We start from the raw sequence: 16,465 nt of genomic DNA, 5'->3' as shown, positions 1-16,465 counted from the left end.
ATCAATGTTTCTCTCTCATCAATGTTTCTAACTCTCTATCCCTCTCCCTTCCTCTCTGTAAAAAAATCAATAAAATATATTTTTAAAAAAAATTGTCTCACATTTGCAACGATTTCATAAGGTAGGTACTTCCACATATGGCTAATCTTAGCTATGAGACCTACGCAGAAAATAATTTGAATGCAATTTATACTTTAATAGCATGATCAGATCATATTATGCAGCAATATTCGGTGGCAGCAAGCCATAAAGGAATTATAATAGAAAGGCTTAATTCACTTCCCAATTCTACCACTTACCAGCCAATAGACCATTTAACCTCTCTGGACCTTATTTTCTTCATATGTAAAAATCACAGATTATTAGCAGAATAAAATCTTTCATTTCATCAGTATATTCTGCCTCAAGCATGTGGCCAACAGATTGTTCAATGAACACCTCTAAAGATCTGAAGGACAAAAGCTATATCATATTTGCTACTGTTCCAAAACCTAGCTTTGACTGAATGAATACAATCGACATACTGAAATGAAAATAAAGTAATTTTTACCTCTTTGCTCTCCCAAATGAGTTTTTAAAGAGTGGCTATTCTGAGTGTCTTCATTTGTAAGCTCTTCGGAACTGGGGCCATCATCAATACAAATCACACCGCTACTTAAGCTACTTAACCATTCGGAGTCCGCCTTCTGCTCCTTAGTCAAATCTACTTGCTTGCATTCAGAGGAAGGAGTCGTCAAGTCAACCTTTACTGTATCTTCCTTTTGAAGCTGTGCTTTAAAAAAGTTTCTCTTAGACTTTTTCTGAGCCGTGCTTACTCTTACAGAGTGATTTTTGAGTGGTGTAACAAATGCTTTTGAATTTCCAGAAGTATCAAAGTCATCCATATCATCCCAATCTGATGAAGAGCTATATTCTAATTTCTTGAAAGTAGCATCACGGAATTCCTTTATACTTGGAGTGCTCTGCGTAGCAAGTGAAACTTCCCTCGGGATCTGCAACGAATCTGGCAATAACGGTTTTGAACCAATTCTCTTGGTTTGCTGTCCTGAAGCAGCATTTTTAAAGTCACTGATCCTTGTTTGCGGATTCAATGTATGAGGTAAAGTTTCACTGAAGGAGAAGTCCTCAGTAACATTAACATCTTTATCACTTAACACAGGTGTCTTTGCTACTGACACACAAGTCACAGACACATTGTTGGCTGAAGATACTTTCTTTTTAAAAGTGAAACAGCTGAAAAATGAAATACTTGAATTAGATAAATTGTAACAAACCCAGTAATTTTTTTACTAACTTATATAACTTACCTTCTATCCTCCTCTCCGATTTTTTAAAATTTATAAGGCAAGTTAAAGTATACTTTGTATGCTCTGATCCTTCTATTCAGGGCTAATTATTCAGTTTTGAGAGTATCCAGGCCATTCCCTCTACTTTATCTCTCAGGCTTGTAGTTCTTAGTCATCCAGAGGGAGAGGATGGCATAAGTGAAAAAAGGGAAAAGACTCAAATGTGGCTACTTGTTGCTACTCTGATCAAAGTTTTATGGGGGAAAAATGTACTGAGATTTGGAGGAGAAGTAAGAATCCTAGATACCGCTGGACTTAGCAACATAAAGGTCAATGGTGACTTTAAAGCCAGGCACCCAGAACTTGGTAAGGGTACAATAAGGAATATAAATCATTAGATATCATTAGGAATTTGGAGTGTATCTTGGAGGAAAGAACAGAACCAGAGAGCTATAGTTTCTTTATAAGTTGTTTTTGGAAAAGATATAAAATTATATTAAAATGCTAAAAAATACCTATTTGCCTAAATTTACAAAAAGATTCATTATTAATTCACTCAACAAATATTTACTGAGCAAGTGTTATGTGCCAGGAACTGCGCAAAAGTGCTGAACAATTTATTACCTGGTGCTGCTAACACATGTTCTACCATTAACTTGCAAAGTGGGAAAATCATTGACCTCACAGCTTCATTTCCCCATTTATACAATGAAAGGGTTGAAAGTGCAGATATCTCATTTGTGTGATACTGTACTAGTATGTATAACAACAAAACAGCCAAAATACTTACGAAGGTTTTGGTTTTGAAAGATTTAATTTGTTGTTAAGTTTTCTGGCTGAATGACGCTCCAGTTGCTCCTGTAGGTTATTTTGAGGAACAGCAGCCATGATCCTAAAAAGAGAGAGAAAAAATATCAGTACAGTTATGTGCTTTGCATGAATCACAATATTTTGGGGGGCAGAGGGGATGGAGCACTGTTCCAACTGTGCCCAAAGTAATGAGGCTTTTTGGGGTCAATAAGCTGTTTTGACATTTACAACTGGTTACATTTGAACTATATAATCTTTAATTGACGCTCACTTGAATAGCAAAATGACCTGGTTTCCCCCAATGCTAAAACAAACACAAAGGACATTAAGGGAAGGGATTATTAGGGAAGGGATTATTAGTAAAGGGCTTGCATAAAAATGACACCTGGCTTGGGCTTGAAGAATAAATAGAAAGTAGACAGAGAGTGTGGTAGGAGAAAATAATCAAAGCATACTGAAAACCCAAGGAACAAATGAGTAACCGAATTCACCACCAATGAGAGCAATGACTCCCCAGCAAGACATCACGTTTCATAATTATCTAGTTTCAAGCTGAAATACTTTTACCAAGCATAAAAGTATTCTTGTAGAATACCTTGTAGAACAAACTGATATTTGCTGAGCTATTATCTGAGATAACGTACAGCTTGAGCCACCTTCAAGTTACTGGGGTATAAGAAGACAGGACAGCCAAAATCAATGGATAGCAAAAACTTTTCATTTCAGCAGATATAAGTTATAACTCCTTTCCCACTCTATCTTCTTTAAAAAAAAAAAATACTTTTATTGATTTCAGAGAAGGGAGAGATAGAAATGTCAATGATGAGAGAGAATCATTAATTGGCTGCCTCCTGCACATCCCCCACTGGGGATCGAGCCCACAACCCGGACATGTGCCCTGACCGGGAATCAAAACATGACCTCCTGGTTCACAGGTCAACGCTCAACCACTGAGCCACTCTGGTGGGGCTATCTTTCCTTTTCAAATCAATGGGAATAAATAAAAAGTTATTGTAGAGTGACAAAAAGTCCAAACTAAATTTAATTTGCATGGCCCAAACTCTTTAAAATGCAAGGAAAAATAATACAAAGAAGCAGAATTGTAAGATCAGTATCACTTGACCAACAGAAATGAGAAATGTACTAAGAACTCAGGTTCTTTGGTTAATTCTGCCACAAATTCACTGTGTGGCTTTGAGGAATTCATTGACTTTCTCCAGTGTCCTCATTTCTAAAATAAGAAGGTTGGGTTAGAAAATTTCCATGTTTCCTTCTAAAATTAGCTTTCCATGAATCTGAAACAAATAGGTATTTGGCAGGGATGAAATGAGAAAGATAGAAATATGTCTTTTAAAAATGTTGATGAGAATAAAAACTGCCATGAAGAAAAATATAATATATACAAAAAGTAGAGATTTTAAACAGTGGAGATTTTCAAAGTGGAGGCACAAGTTAACAAAACAAATTAGTAAGAAAAATATAAGCAAAATTTAGAAAGTTTATAATATGATCTTAATAAAACTGGAGTGAAGAAAAAAAATCCCAACATTATAAAATGAAACTATTTTTCAAGTGATAATTAAAATACTACACATTGAACTGTTTGTTAGTTGGCAGTAGTTCTTAGCAATGTGGGTCAGACTCTGGCAACAATCTGAAGAAAGTGACAGTCTCCACTCTGGCTTCTACCCTGATCACAATGCTAAATCCCTTAATTGGGGGGGAGGGGGGGTCACTAATGACTGATCTCCATGCTACTTATTACAATACCCCTTTTCAATCAATCCTCTTTTCTGATGGCTTAGCATATGACGAAGTTGATTATATGCTCCATTTTAAAACACAAGCCTTCTTTCAGACTCTCTTGACAATTTATTCCTATTCATCCTCCATCCTCCAATGGTAGATCTAACCATTACTTCCTTAAGGAAAACTCTATATTTAGGTAGTCACATCTAAGTGGTTAAGAGCAAACAAAATACATGAATTTGTAGCCTGGCTCCACCACTTAGTAGCTAAATGCCCTTGGACATATTATTTAACCTCTCTATCTCAGATTCCTCATCTATACAGTGCCGACCCACCTCATATGTAAAGTGCTTAGAATAATAGTATCTGGCATATAGTAGACAATATATAAGTGTTTGATAAAGAAAAAATACCCAATACTATATCCTTATAATAATAAATACCTCTCATTTGCAGTTTTTATTGTAGTTGCAATTCTATTCACTTTTGTAATTATTTGGTTGGTATTTCTTCTACTAGATTGTAAACACTATGAAAAAATGGGCCATTATGGGTTTTATAACCCACAGCATCTCTAAGCACCTGGCATTAAATATTTATTAAATGAAAGAATAAAAACGTTAAATAACATATGTCTCAACTATGACTTATCACAGAAATGTAAAGCTGGTTTAACATTAAGTGAAACCACTAATATGATATATCATCTTTACAGTTTAAGTAATAAAAATCAATGTAATCTGATCAATAAATTTTAAAAACATTTCTATCGGGGTAAAGCATACTAGCAATAAAGTACACTAATCTTACGTAAATGGCTCAATATGGTTTCACTTAATGTATCTAACTATGTAAACAACATCCAAATCAAGGTATTGAACATTTCTGGCACCCCAGTATGCTTTCTTTCTTTTTATTCTTTTTTTTTTTTTCCAAATATATTTTATTGATTTTTTTTTTTTACAGAGAAGAAGGGAGAGGGATAGAGTTAGAAACATTGATGAGAGAGAAACATCGATCAGCTGCTTCCTGCACACTCCCCACTGGGGATGTGCCCACAATCCAGGTACATGCCCTTGACCGAACTCGAACCTGGGACCCTTCATTCTGCAGGCCGACGCTCTATCCACTGAGCCAAACCGGTTAGGGCCCGGTATGCTTTCTTGTGTTCTTTCCCAGTTAATACATCCCAGATGTAACCACTACCTGAGTTTATCACCATAGATTAGTTTTGCCTATTTGCGAACTTATTAAAAAAAATTTTCTTTTATGATTTGAGAAAGAGGAAGGGAGAGAGAGAGAGAGATACATCAATGTGAAAAAAACTGATTGCCTCCCACATGCCCCTGACCAGGAATCAAACCTGCCACCCTTTGGTGTACAGGACGACGCTCCAACCAACCGAGCCACACCAACCAGGGCCTATTCTTGAACCTCTTGATATTTGTATATATGGAATCATACAGTATTTATTATCAATGCATTTTTGAAAAAGCATCTGGTGAAACTCAAACCATTTCTAATAGATATATAACAGACCCAATATAATATCTTATATTTCACAACAGGGGTGAATCCATAAAAATATGGGCAAAAACAATATTGTTCTTTTATTTTCACTCTCATATTGAACATTCTTGCTGGTGCAAAAATATTCAAAAAGGAAAATACTAGAAAAGAAGAAGCATGAATATCATGACTTGTAGACAATTAGATTACTAACATAATCCAGGCATAACAATAGATAATTAAAACTTTATAATGCGGTTAAATAAATATAAACCCACAAAAGTTAAATGCATTCTCATGTGGTAGTAATAACTAACTAGAAAATATAATTTTTAAAAGGCATTCAATTAACAATAACAATGAAAAGTATTAAACAACTACCAATTAACAGAGGCATACATCTTCATGATATGACAAAAATGACCAAGTATTACTGAGAGAAATTTAAAAAAAATTGGATAAATATTTCATGCTCTTAAATGAAAGGTTTAAATATCACAGAACAGTTCTTTGAAAGTTAATTTATGACTTTACAAAATTCCAACTGGAACACCAGAAGAATATTTCACAAAACTCAACAAAAATGCTTCTGAAATTCATTGACAAAACCACAATACAAGAATACTAAATAATACTGCAGTGGGAACTAGCATTTAGAATTATAATCGTATTAAATGTGAAAATAATTTAAATGAAAAACCTAGGTGAAGACATGGTGGGGGGAGGGGGAGGGGGAGGAGCTGGGAGGAGGGGGGAACGCGGAGGGAGGGAGAATGGGAGCTATCTGTAATACTATTAACAATAAAAATTATATTAAAAAAAAAGAAAAACCTAGTCTCTAAAACATGTTTAATGTATAATGACAGAAACAATAAAATAGGGCAAAGAATCAATATTTGACAAATGCTAATCAATAAGCCATATACTCTAGGGCAGGGGTGGGCAACCTTTTTGTGACTGCGTGCCAAAACCAGCAAAATCTCTGACTCAAAATTCATCTGCGTGCCAACCCTAATTTTTTGAGAACATGTTATGCCTACTTGATATCTCTTAAGGTGGTATATGTGAAGAACCTTGAAGAAATAATAAAATTCATTCGAGCGACAAAAACACAGCATATGATGATGAAAAATACATTTTTTTAATGTATACATGTTTGTAAAATTATTTATTTATCTAAGATGCACCTACACTGAATTTATCTGAAAAATAAAAATGTCGATATTAAGAAAAAAATTGTAAATGGAAGTTTATAAGAGAGGGTTTCGCGTGCCAGCAAAAGTTACTGGCATGGCATGCCAGGGTTTGCCCACCCCTGCTCTAGGTGGCAAATGATGACATGGGCCAAATCTGGCCTGCAGCCTGTGTTTGTAAATAAAGTTTTACTGAAACACAGCTATGCCCATTTGTTCATATACTGCTGGCTACTTCAGCACCACGGATGGGTAGTTATGGCAGAGAATGTTGAGTCTGCAAAGCCTAAAATATTTACTATCTAGCCCTTTACAGAAAAGGATTGTTGACAGTTACTCTAGATTATTGCAGGATAAAATAGAAAATTCTTAAGTACATCAAATCTCTGACAAAAAGCTTAAAAACTTATCAGGTCAAAATCTAAATCAAAGTGGGAACCCAGAAAGTAAGGAGAGCACTGAAGTTCCTTTTCTCCCAAGGGCGGCTGTCTAATCCGAGAATCTGAGCATCAGTTTTGATAGCCTTGGAGGAAAAAATGCTCTCAATCAATGTTAGGGACCACCAAGTGTGGGAAATATTCATCCCCCTGCAAAACCAGCACCACAGTCCTGGCCGGTGTGGCTCAGTTGGTTGAACATTGTCCCGTGCACCAAAAGGTCACAGGTTTGATTCCTGGTCAGGGCACATGCCCGACTTGTGGGCACCATCCCCAGTAGGGAGCGTGCAGGAGGCAGCCAACCAGTCTCTCTTTCACATCTATGTTTCTCTCTCTCCCTTCCTCTCTCTCTAAAATCAACAAAGACATATCATAAAAATAAAACTAGCACCAAAAAGGACGATATCATTTAGGAAAAGGTAAACTCAAATTAAACCCCCACTACCATCCCCAGGTGTCTGTCTATAAATAAAATTACCAGTTGCTGAGGGATTAAATGAGACAGACCCTGAAACTACAAATCCAAGAATCTTTCCAACACACACACACACACTTTGAGCCATGAATTTAGATTAAAGTGATCCTAATGCCAAAGCACTTGGCAGAAACGAATGCAAAAACATCTCTGGAAGAATACACCTTTATCCAAGGCCTTAAATAATGACTACAATTTTTCAAGACAGTGTACCAAACACAGACAGAAACAGCCAAACACTCAAGGAAACAAGAATGAGAACTATCCCTGGCTGGTTTGCTCAGAGGTTAGCACATCAGCCAGAGCACTGGAAGGTTGCGGATTCGATTCCAGTCAAGAGCATGTACCCCACTTGCAGGCTCGATTCCCCGCCAGTCCAGTCGGGGGCTCAGGAGTTCGTGCAATAGATGTGTCTCCCTCACAACAATGTTTCTCTCTCTCTCTCTCTCACTCTCTCTCTGTCTCTGCCCTCCCTTCCACTCTAAAAATCAATGGGAAAATATCCTTAGGTGAGGTTTAACAAAACAAAAAAATGAAAGAGAACTAGTTGTAACAGAAGCAAACAGTATCAGGCCTAAGGGTATAAAGTGATTAAACTTATTATGTTTAGAAATATAAAAGAAGCTTGAAACAAGCAGAACTTCCCAAGCAGGGTGGAGGTTGTAAAGAAGGGTAGTCTATGCAGTATTTGTGCAACAGACTTGTGCAATGGTTTGTATCAGGCAATGAAGACCCACAGTGGCTTTCAGTAGTTCCCAAAGAGTAGTTTGCAATTTCTCTGGACCTCTTTGTTCTAGCTTTTCTTCCCTTAAAAGAAACATATCGAAAAAATAAAGAATACATATGTGCTAAAATTAATATATAATTAATGTAATTCTATTTAACATATCCTATATGATAAAATCCTAATATGCAAATCAACCATATAGTGGAACAGCCGGTCGCTATGACACACACTGACCACCAGGGGGAAGACGCTCAATGCAGGAGCTGCCCCCTGGTGGTCAGTGTGCTCCCACAGGGGGAGGCCGCTCAGCTAGAAGCCAGGGCTGATGGGTGCAGCACTGGAGGCAGGAGAGGCAGCACTACGGACCCCTGTCCGTCTGCGGGGTCTGCCGGCTTATCCTCCAAGGGGTCCTGGACTGCAAAAGGGTGCAGGCTGGGCTGAGGGACCCGTCCAAGTGTATGAATGCTGTGCACCGGGCCTCTAGTGCACAGAAAATACAATAACCATGTACCCACCAACCAAACTTAAGACGTTAATCTTTATCCTGTTTCTCTCTTTTAAAGTATAAAACATTTCAAATACATTATTTACTTATTTATTTTATTTTAATCCTTACCCACGGATCATTTTCCCACTGAATTCTAGAGAGAGTGAAAGGGAGGAAGGAGGGTGGGGGAGAGAGACATGGAAATGAGAGACACATCCACTGGTTGCCTCCAGCACACGCCTCTACCCGGGGCTGGGGAACCTGCAACTCAGGTAAGTGCCTTCGACCAGGATTCGAACCCGCGACCGGAATCGGTCCGCAGGAAGACGGTCTAACCACTGAGCAAACCAGCCAGGGCTCAAATATAGTTGAAATTTCCCTCCCTTCTCAGAGATGATACCGACTAGTCTAAAGTGGATGCAATTCCCCTGCATGTTGTTAGTTTATGACACACCTAACACTAGGGTCTTTAACCAGCATTTTAACTCCGGGTCTCCTCCTCAGCACAGTGAAGGCAGCAGCCACCTCCCCAGAAATTCTCCTCCCAGTGGACTGTGAGCCCCTTCCTGACAGCCGCCCGCCTAACAACATGCCGGCTCCTTTTCCTTCTCGTAGCTGTTCCCCACACGGAACACCTGCCTCCCCTCCTCCATTTCCCACGGGTCCCTCACGCGGTCTCTCCCCTGACAGCTCCTCAGACACGGCAGGGGCTCAGGGCGCCGTCTACACTGGCGGCACCGGGAGCTGGCAGGCGGACGTCAGGTGGCCCACGTGTTGAGAAACCCAAGGGCCTGGTGTCGAGGAAGATGCTTTGGAGCCAACCCTTAGTTCAAATTCCCGCCAAAAGCCCTCGGATTGGAGCAGGGACCACCTTTGCGCTGCGATGCTCCCGGAGGGCGGTCTGACCGCCTTCTCCGAGTCCTGCAAACGGAGCCCTGACCGTGGACCAGATGCCCCTGGAAGCACTTCCTGCACAGACCAAATCACGGAATCCTGGCCCAAAACAAGGGCATGTAGAGGGGGTCCTTCCCCCACAGGACGGAGCTGAAGTAGCGGTGGAGTCACAGAGCGGGGCTGCGAACCGGGCCTCGGACCCGCACCCCGGACCCGGGGTCTCGCGAAGCTACGACTGTAAGACAACGGGGGCCCCGCACGTGGCACACAGCAGACACGCAAAACACGGCAGCCGGGCTCGAGGCCGTGGGAGGCCACAGGGCCGAGCAGCGTTTTACTAGTATTTTCCTCAGGAGGGACATGGGGCCGGGCCTGGCCGGTGACTCCGCTGAGGCAGACACCATGGTGGGCACGGGTCGACCCCAAGGAGAACACAATGGGCGCTGGGCCGGCTCGGCCCCCAACACCCTGGGCGACCCCGGCGCGGCTTGCCTCCGCCCCCGGCCTGTTTCCCTCAGGGAACCGTCTCTGCTCTCTCCCAGGCTGCCCGCGAAACGACAGGGCTCAGCGGACCGAGCAACGGAGGAGCCCGCGAGGCCTTCCTGTCCAGCCGGGCCAGCCCTAGGTCCGCGCGACCCACTCACCTCTCCCTCAGGCTCGGAGCTGGACGAACCGCGGTCCAAACTCCCCGCGCCGGCTCCTCAGCCCGTGCGCCGCACGCCAGCTCACTTCGCGCCAGAAGCCGGCCGGTTCCGATTGGATGCGTCCTGAAAAATCCGACCAATACCGTCGCGTCGCGGTACCTGTCCCCGCCCCCGTGCACGTCCGGGGCGGGGTCACGGCGAGGCGCTGAGGAATCACGTGTTCCCAACACCCAATCATAACGCAGACTGTCAGGTCAGGTGACTACGGTTAAACCCCGGCTTCCGGTGCTGGTGGGGGCTCTGTTTTTGTTGTGTTTCCTAGAGTTGGTGAAGGTTCTTCATACAAAGCAGGCGGCGGGGCCGCGGACGGCGGTGGGATTGGAGACCCCGGGGTTTGAGGAGGCCTGAGACTTGCCGGTTCGCAGTGGCAGAGGCTCTGGTCCTCCGTCTGCGCCTCGGCGGCTCCTGTCCTCTCCCTTAGCAGCGCGGGCTCTGCCCCACCGCAACGCTAAGTTGTCAGTAACAGGAAAAGGGGTCGCAAACGCAGATTTCTCCAGGGACGTGGACAGTCCCTGAGTGAGAAGCCGAGCTGTGGTTCCCGCCGCTGTGGCCACGTGATGCCAGAGCCTCTTCCTTTTCTTTATTAAAATCCTTTATTTCTCTTTTAAGAAAAACTGAAAATCTGTTGTTTTTTTTAATGCGTGAAGTATGCCAGTTTTTAAATTTTACCCAAAAAAATGCGGGCAAACAAAACACGTTGAATTGTAGAATAAAGCAAAAGCAGAGTATTATTTCTTTAAAAATTATTGATTTCAGAGAGGGAGGGTGAGAGCAATATCAATGCTGAGAAACATCCATGGGCTGCCTCCCGCACGCCCCGCACTGGGGATGGAGCCCGCGGCCCAGAGTGTGTCCTGACGGGGAATCCGACCCTGACCTCCAGGTTCTTAGGTTGACGCTCAACCACTGAGCCGCGCTGGCCGGGCTCCGCAGATTTTTAATAGCAAAATGGCCAAATAGGAAGCAGGATACAGACTAGGTACAAGCTCTCAACAGTCTCCCAAAAGAATAAAGGCATTAGCCCTAACCGGTTTGGCTCAGTGGATGGAGCGTCGGCCTGCGGACTGAAAGGTCCCAGGTTCGATTCCGGTCAAGGGCATGTACCTGGGTTGCGGGCACATCCCCAGTGGGAGATGTGCAGGAGGCAGCTGGTGGATGTTTCTCTCTCATCGATGTTTCTGACTCTCTATCCCTCTCCCTTCCTCTCTGTAAAATAAAATGTATTTTTAAAAAAATATTGGATACGGGTATGGGGGCCCTGATGGATGGGACCGAAGCATTAGTGTTGTAGTAATCCACCCTGGGGCTCCTGTTCTGGATTGAACGTTCGTGACTCCCAAAATTCCCATGTTAAAGTCCCAGCTCCCAATGTGACTGTTGGAGATCAGACCTTTAGGAAGGGTAACTCAAGTTAAATACGGTTGTAAGGGAGGGCCCTGATGAATAGGGAATTACAAAGTGCTATCAGAGGGAAGGCCATGTGAGGCCAGGAAGAGAGAGAGGCCTGACTAGAAACGGAATCAGCCAGCACCTGCATCTTGGACTTTCCGGCCTCCAGAGCTGTGAGAAAATAAATGTCGTTGAAGTCACCCAGTCTGGTGTTTTGTTATGACAACCCCAGATAACAAAGGCAGCACCCTGATTTTTCCAAGTTTAAGAAGAGACAGGATTGTACTATCGAGTAGAAAAGCACTGGGGCTAGTCACCCCTTGATGAATTGGGTTTTATATAATAAGTTTTTTTTTAATATATTTTATTGATCTTTTACAGAGAGGAAGGGAGAGAGATAGAGAGCCAGAAACATCAATGAGAGAGAAACATCGATCTGCTGCCTCCTGCACATCCCCCACTGGGGATGTGCCCGCAACCCAGGTACATGCCCTTGACCGGAATCGAACCTGGGACCTTTCAGTCCGCAGGCCAACGCTCTATCCACTGAGCCAAACCGGTCTCGGCTATATAATAAGTTTTAATCGGTGAAGGCTCTGTTTTAACTTAAATTGAACCATATTAACTATTTTAACTGAGGAGTGGGGTCCTTGGGGCCCCATTGTATCAAGCCAATTTGTAACTGCCAAAGATTTAACTTTTTAATTTGTTATTTATTGTGTTAGAGTGTGTTTGTCCAATATGGGATATTTTTATGGCTATGGGTATTATAAGCAAGGGAAATTTAGGCAAGGCAATAGTTACTGAGGCATTCCTATTTTTTTCTCTAGTTTATAGTTGCTTTCTTCAGGTTATAGGGGCACAATGTTTACATTTAGTGGGATCCCCAGGTATAACTATAGTAACTGAGCCCTGGTAATAATGAAGTCCAGAAATTTTTGTCTATTGGTACATTTTAGCAAATGTTAGAATTAATTTAGGACTTAGGTTGTAGCCGCACAAAAGCCATTTTTATCTTTTTGTTACATAAATTCTTTTAGTATATAAGTTTTTGTATATAAATTTTAGATTTCCATTTGGACTAAATTAAGGTCCTTTGTTTTAATTTAGTTAGATATCACATATACATATATAATTTATCTCTTATATATTTATGTTAAAATATTATATATACATAATTTACAAATTATCTTTATATACAAAAGGCTAACTGACCGACTGTATGTCCGTCCGACCATCCGGCCGGCTGGTACATATGACACGCACTGGCAATTTAAAAATAAACAGTTGACTCGTGCACGCGCGATACATATAAAGCTCTCGCTGGCGCCAATCGCACGCGTGTGTTTCGATCTGTCATTGTTGATCGTGAATTTGGTTGTTTTTGTTGACATTCTGAAGTGGAAAGAAAGCAGCAGCATCGACAGAATATGTCTGAAGACCAACTATTGGCACAACGTACCTCTGAAGCCAAAAAAAAGAAAGTGACAGTTTCCCATGATGCCAGCATTTCCGGTGACTATTAATAAATCACAAGGACAAACTCTAGACAGAGTAGGAATATTCCTACCTGAACCCATTTTCAGACATGGTCAGCTATATGTTGCTTTCTCTCAAGTTTGAAGAGCGTGTGATGTTAAAGTTCTAAATACTTCACCACAAGAGAAATTAGTCAAGCACACTGAATGACTGAAGAGTTTTTACTCTTAATGTGGTATACAGGGAGATATTAGGATAAGTTTAATCAATTTATGTCATTGTTTTTATCAATGTTTTTATATCATGTTTTTGTTGTTTTTATATCGTATCTTTGTTGTTATGTCATGTTGTTATTGTTTATTTATTAATCAATTTATATATTATTTTCATATACATTTTACTAATTTTCTTTCATCTCTGACACTTCTATTATAGAAAAAGGGTGAACAGTGATATTAAAATGCTTATTCTAATTAATTCCCTTTCAATGTGCATGAATCCGTGCACCGGGCCACTAGTGTATTCATTCTATATAATAAAAGGCTAATATGCAAATTGTTCCCTCGTCTGGGGTGCTCGACTGGGAGTTTGACCAGGAGAGCAGGGCTGGTGGCCAACCACTTGAGGCCCCTTCCCCCAGCCAGCCCTGCTGATCAGCCCCTATTGGGGTGGGCCAGCCAGACCTCACCTGTGCACAAATTCATGCACCAGGCCTCTAGTAATATATAAATTATGTGTCCATAATTTATACATAATTTAGTAACCTTTTATTTTCCTCGCCCTGTATTAGGGTTTTGTTTTTCTTTTTTCCCTGCCCGTCCGCTTTTCTCCTATTTTAGGCTTTTAGCCACTGAAGCCGTAGTGGTTTCTGTTTCAGGCTGATAAAATGACAGAGGGAGGGGGAAGGGCCCAGTGCTTCTAAGCACAGCTGCTCCCTGTGCTCAATCTAATCTGTCCTCTTCTCAGTAACCCCTGCCCCTTTTTTCCTCTTAAAAAAAATCTTATAGACCAACCAGGCAGCTGTATCTGTAGGTGGATAAAGTTTTTCCATTTTTTTCTGTCTCCTGTCTGTCCCTGACCATTTCCCTTCTTTCTTTTCTTTGGAGTGTTTACCCGATAAACTCTAAGTTTAAATAATTCCAGCAAGATTTGGGGTGTAGGGGCTCTCCCTAGATGTCTGGTACCTGGCCCTGAGTTGGTGGAGGGCAGGGTAAGTATTGGTGTGGTGTGTGGAGGAGATAAAGAAGGTGGGTGTAGCCCTAACCGGTTTGGCTCAGTGGATAGAGCGCCAGCCTGTGGACTCAAGGGTCCCAGGTTCGATTCCGGTCAAGGGCATGTACCTTGGTTGCGGGCACATCCCCAGTAGGGGGTGTGCAGGAGGCAGCTGATGGATGTTTCTCTAACTCTCTATCCCTCTCCCTTCCTTTCTGTAAAAAATCAATAAAATATATTTTAAAAAAAGGTGGGTGTAGTTATGGTCTTGGGGTGGTTTGGAGGGTTTATAATAAGACTTTCCATGCTTGCAAAAGCAGCATCGCAGGAAATAATAAACAACTTTGGCTGTTAGTTTAGCCCTGTGGTTAATAGATGCCAAGTGGACAAATAAAGAATCAAAGAAAAAACTGTTAGGGCAGCCTCTCTCCACGCTGGGACATTTTCCAAGAAGCCAGTGCTAAAAGCCATGAGACGCCTCACCCACACCTGCAGGTTGCAGGCATGAAAGAGCCAAAAACCCAAAGGCCACAAAACAGCACCTTTTGCTGTAGACATCTGTTTTCACCTGGGGAGGATCTGCTCATAGCACCTTGCTATTCCTTCGGAGATCCACCCTCCCCAACTTCCAGCCCTTATGCCTCATGCCTCAGGCCAAGGTGGGGCTGAATGCTTAAGCCTAGTGCAGTGGTCGGCAAACTCATCAGTCAACAGAGCCAAATATCAACAGTGCAACGATTGAAATTTCTTTTGAGAGCCACATTTTTTAAACTGGAACTATACAGGTAGGTACATTGTTATTAACTTAATCAGGGTGCTCCTAAGCTGGCCTTTGCTAAAAACGTCCTCAATCCGATGGAGGTGTGTTCGCTGAGGTCGACGCCTTCCAACTCTCCCATCCACACGCGTCTTGTGTACTTGTTTCTCTGTCTCCTTTCATTCATCCTCTCTGTATGTCCAAACCATTTCAACACACCTTTCTCCATCCTCGACACTACATCTTCTTTCACTCCACAACGTTCCCTAAAATTAACTTAATAAACTTTACTTAAAGTTTTAAGTCAACTTTGCCCTGTACGTGTGCGCCCGCACGTGGTATTTTCTGGAAGAGCCACACTCAAGGGGCCAGAGAGCCGCATGTGGCTCCCAAGCCGCGGTTTGCCTGCCGATCTCTGGCCTAGTGCTTCAGACATGGTCACGTGACTTGGACCTAGCTGATCTGCATATCTCACTAGCTTGGCCTCAATGATTGGTTCAGGGAAGGGCCTGTAACTCCAGCGGGTCCAATGAGAGCTCTCCCTGAGACTTTTGCTATAATTTCCTGGGAACATGCCCTTTCTGGAGGAGTTGCCAGGCTGTAAGGATGTCGTCCAGCAGCTGGGACTGGGTGGGAGCATAGGAAGAGCAGAGCAGTGGGAACCTGACTGAGAATGAAGTTACCACGGAGGAGAGTGCAGACAGGAGCGGGAAAGAAACTGGGTTCTGATATGACTGTCTGCGGCCCAGGATCCTGGGGTGCTGTCAGCCACGCCATGGACTTTCCAGTTACATGAGCTGATAAATTCTCTTTCGTACTTAAAAAATGTGCAAGGTGCAAAATAGAAATAGTATACTACTGTTTGTGTGGAAAATAGTGTTTAGATGTATCTGTTTGTCCATGTATTTATACTTTTCTGATAAGTAAAAAACGAATAGCCGTGGGTATGTGTTGGGGAGTGGGAACTGGGTAGGTAGGGAAGGAGATATAGACTTCCCTGTATATCCTGTCATATCTTTTGACATTTGTATATTTGAGAACGTTACCTATTCATAGTAGAAATACCGAAGTGAAAAAATACAAAAAGCTAGGAGGTTGCAATGGGCCACGAGGTAACCTAAAATTCCTACGCATGCAAGAAAATAGGAAAATGCGACCCACTGTGAAAACAACAACAAAGAGTCGATAGAAACTGACCTCATCTGTAATAGTGTCAGACAAGTGAATATGTATGAATAAGATGTTTTTTACAAAGAAAGAAACTGACCTCACAATGATCCAGATGTTGAATGTAGCACAGACTTTAAGGAAATTGTTATAACTATGTTCAAAATCTAAAAGAAAATATGTTTAAAGA

General features: G+C 42.0%; 2 protein-coding genes across 2 annotated transcripts in view; both read right to left on the bottom strand.

Moving 5' to 3' along the window:
• The window catches only part of BLM (BLM RecQ like helicase), a 74,124-nt gene extending 63,826 nt beyond the window's left edge, over positions 1-10,298 (bottom strand). Inside the window, exons 1-3 of the mRNA XM_081114736.1 lie at positions 10,212-10,298; positions 2,077-2,178; positions 551-1,233 (exon numbers count right to left, since the gene is read on the bottom strand). Of these exons, the coding sequence (XP_080970862.1) occupies positions 551-1,233; positions 2,077-2,174 (781 nt within the window). The 5' untranslated portion in view covers positions 2,175-2,178; positions 10,212-10,298. The remainder of the gene's footprint in view (positions 1-550; positions 1,234-2,076; positions 2,179-10,211) is intronic.
• CRTC3 (CREB regulated transcription coactivator 3) overlaps positions 1-16,465 on the bottom strand; it is a gene marked incomplete at its 5' end in the record, with an annotated part of 1,283,408 nt that overhangs the window by 1,131,969 nt on the left and 134,974 nt on the right. The gene's annotated exons all lie outside the window — the stretch shown is intronic.

This window comes from Myotis nattereri (assembly GCF_964212035.1).
Source record: "Myotis nattereri genome assembly, chromosome: 21".
Taxonomy (NCBI): domain Eukaryota; kingdom Metazoa; phylum Chordata; class Mammalia; order Chiroptera; family Vespertilionidae; genus Myotis; species Myotis nattereri.
Note: the sequence above shows the minus strand (reverse complement) of the source record. Positions and strands in the feature narration are given on the sequence as shown.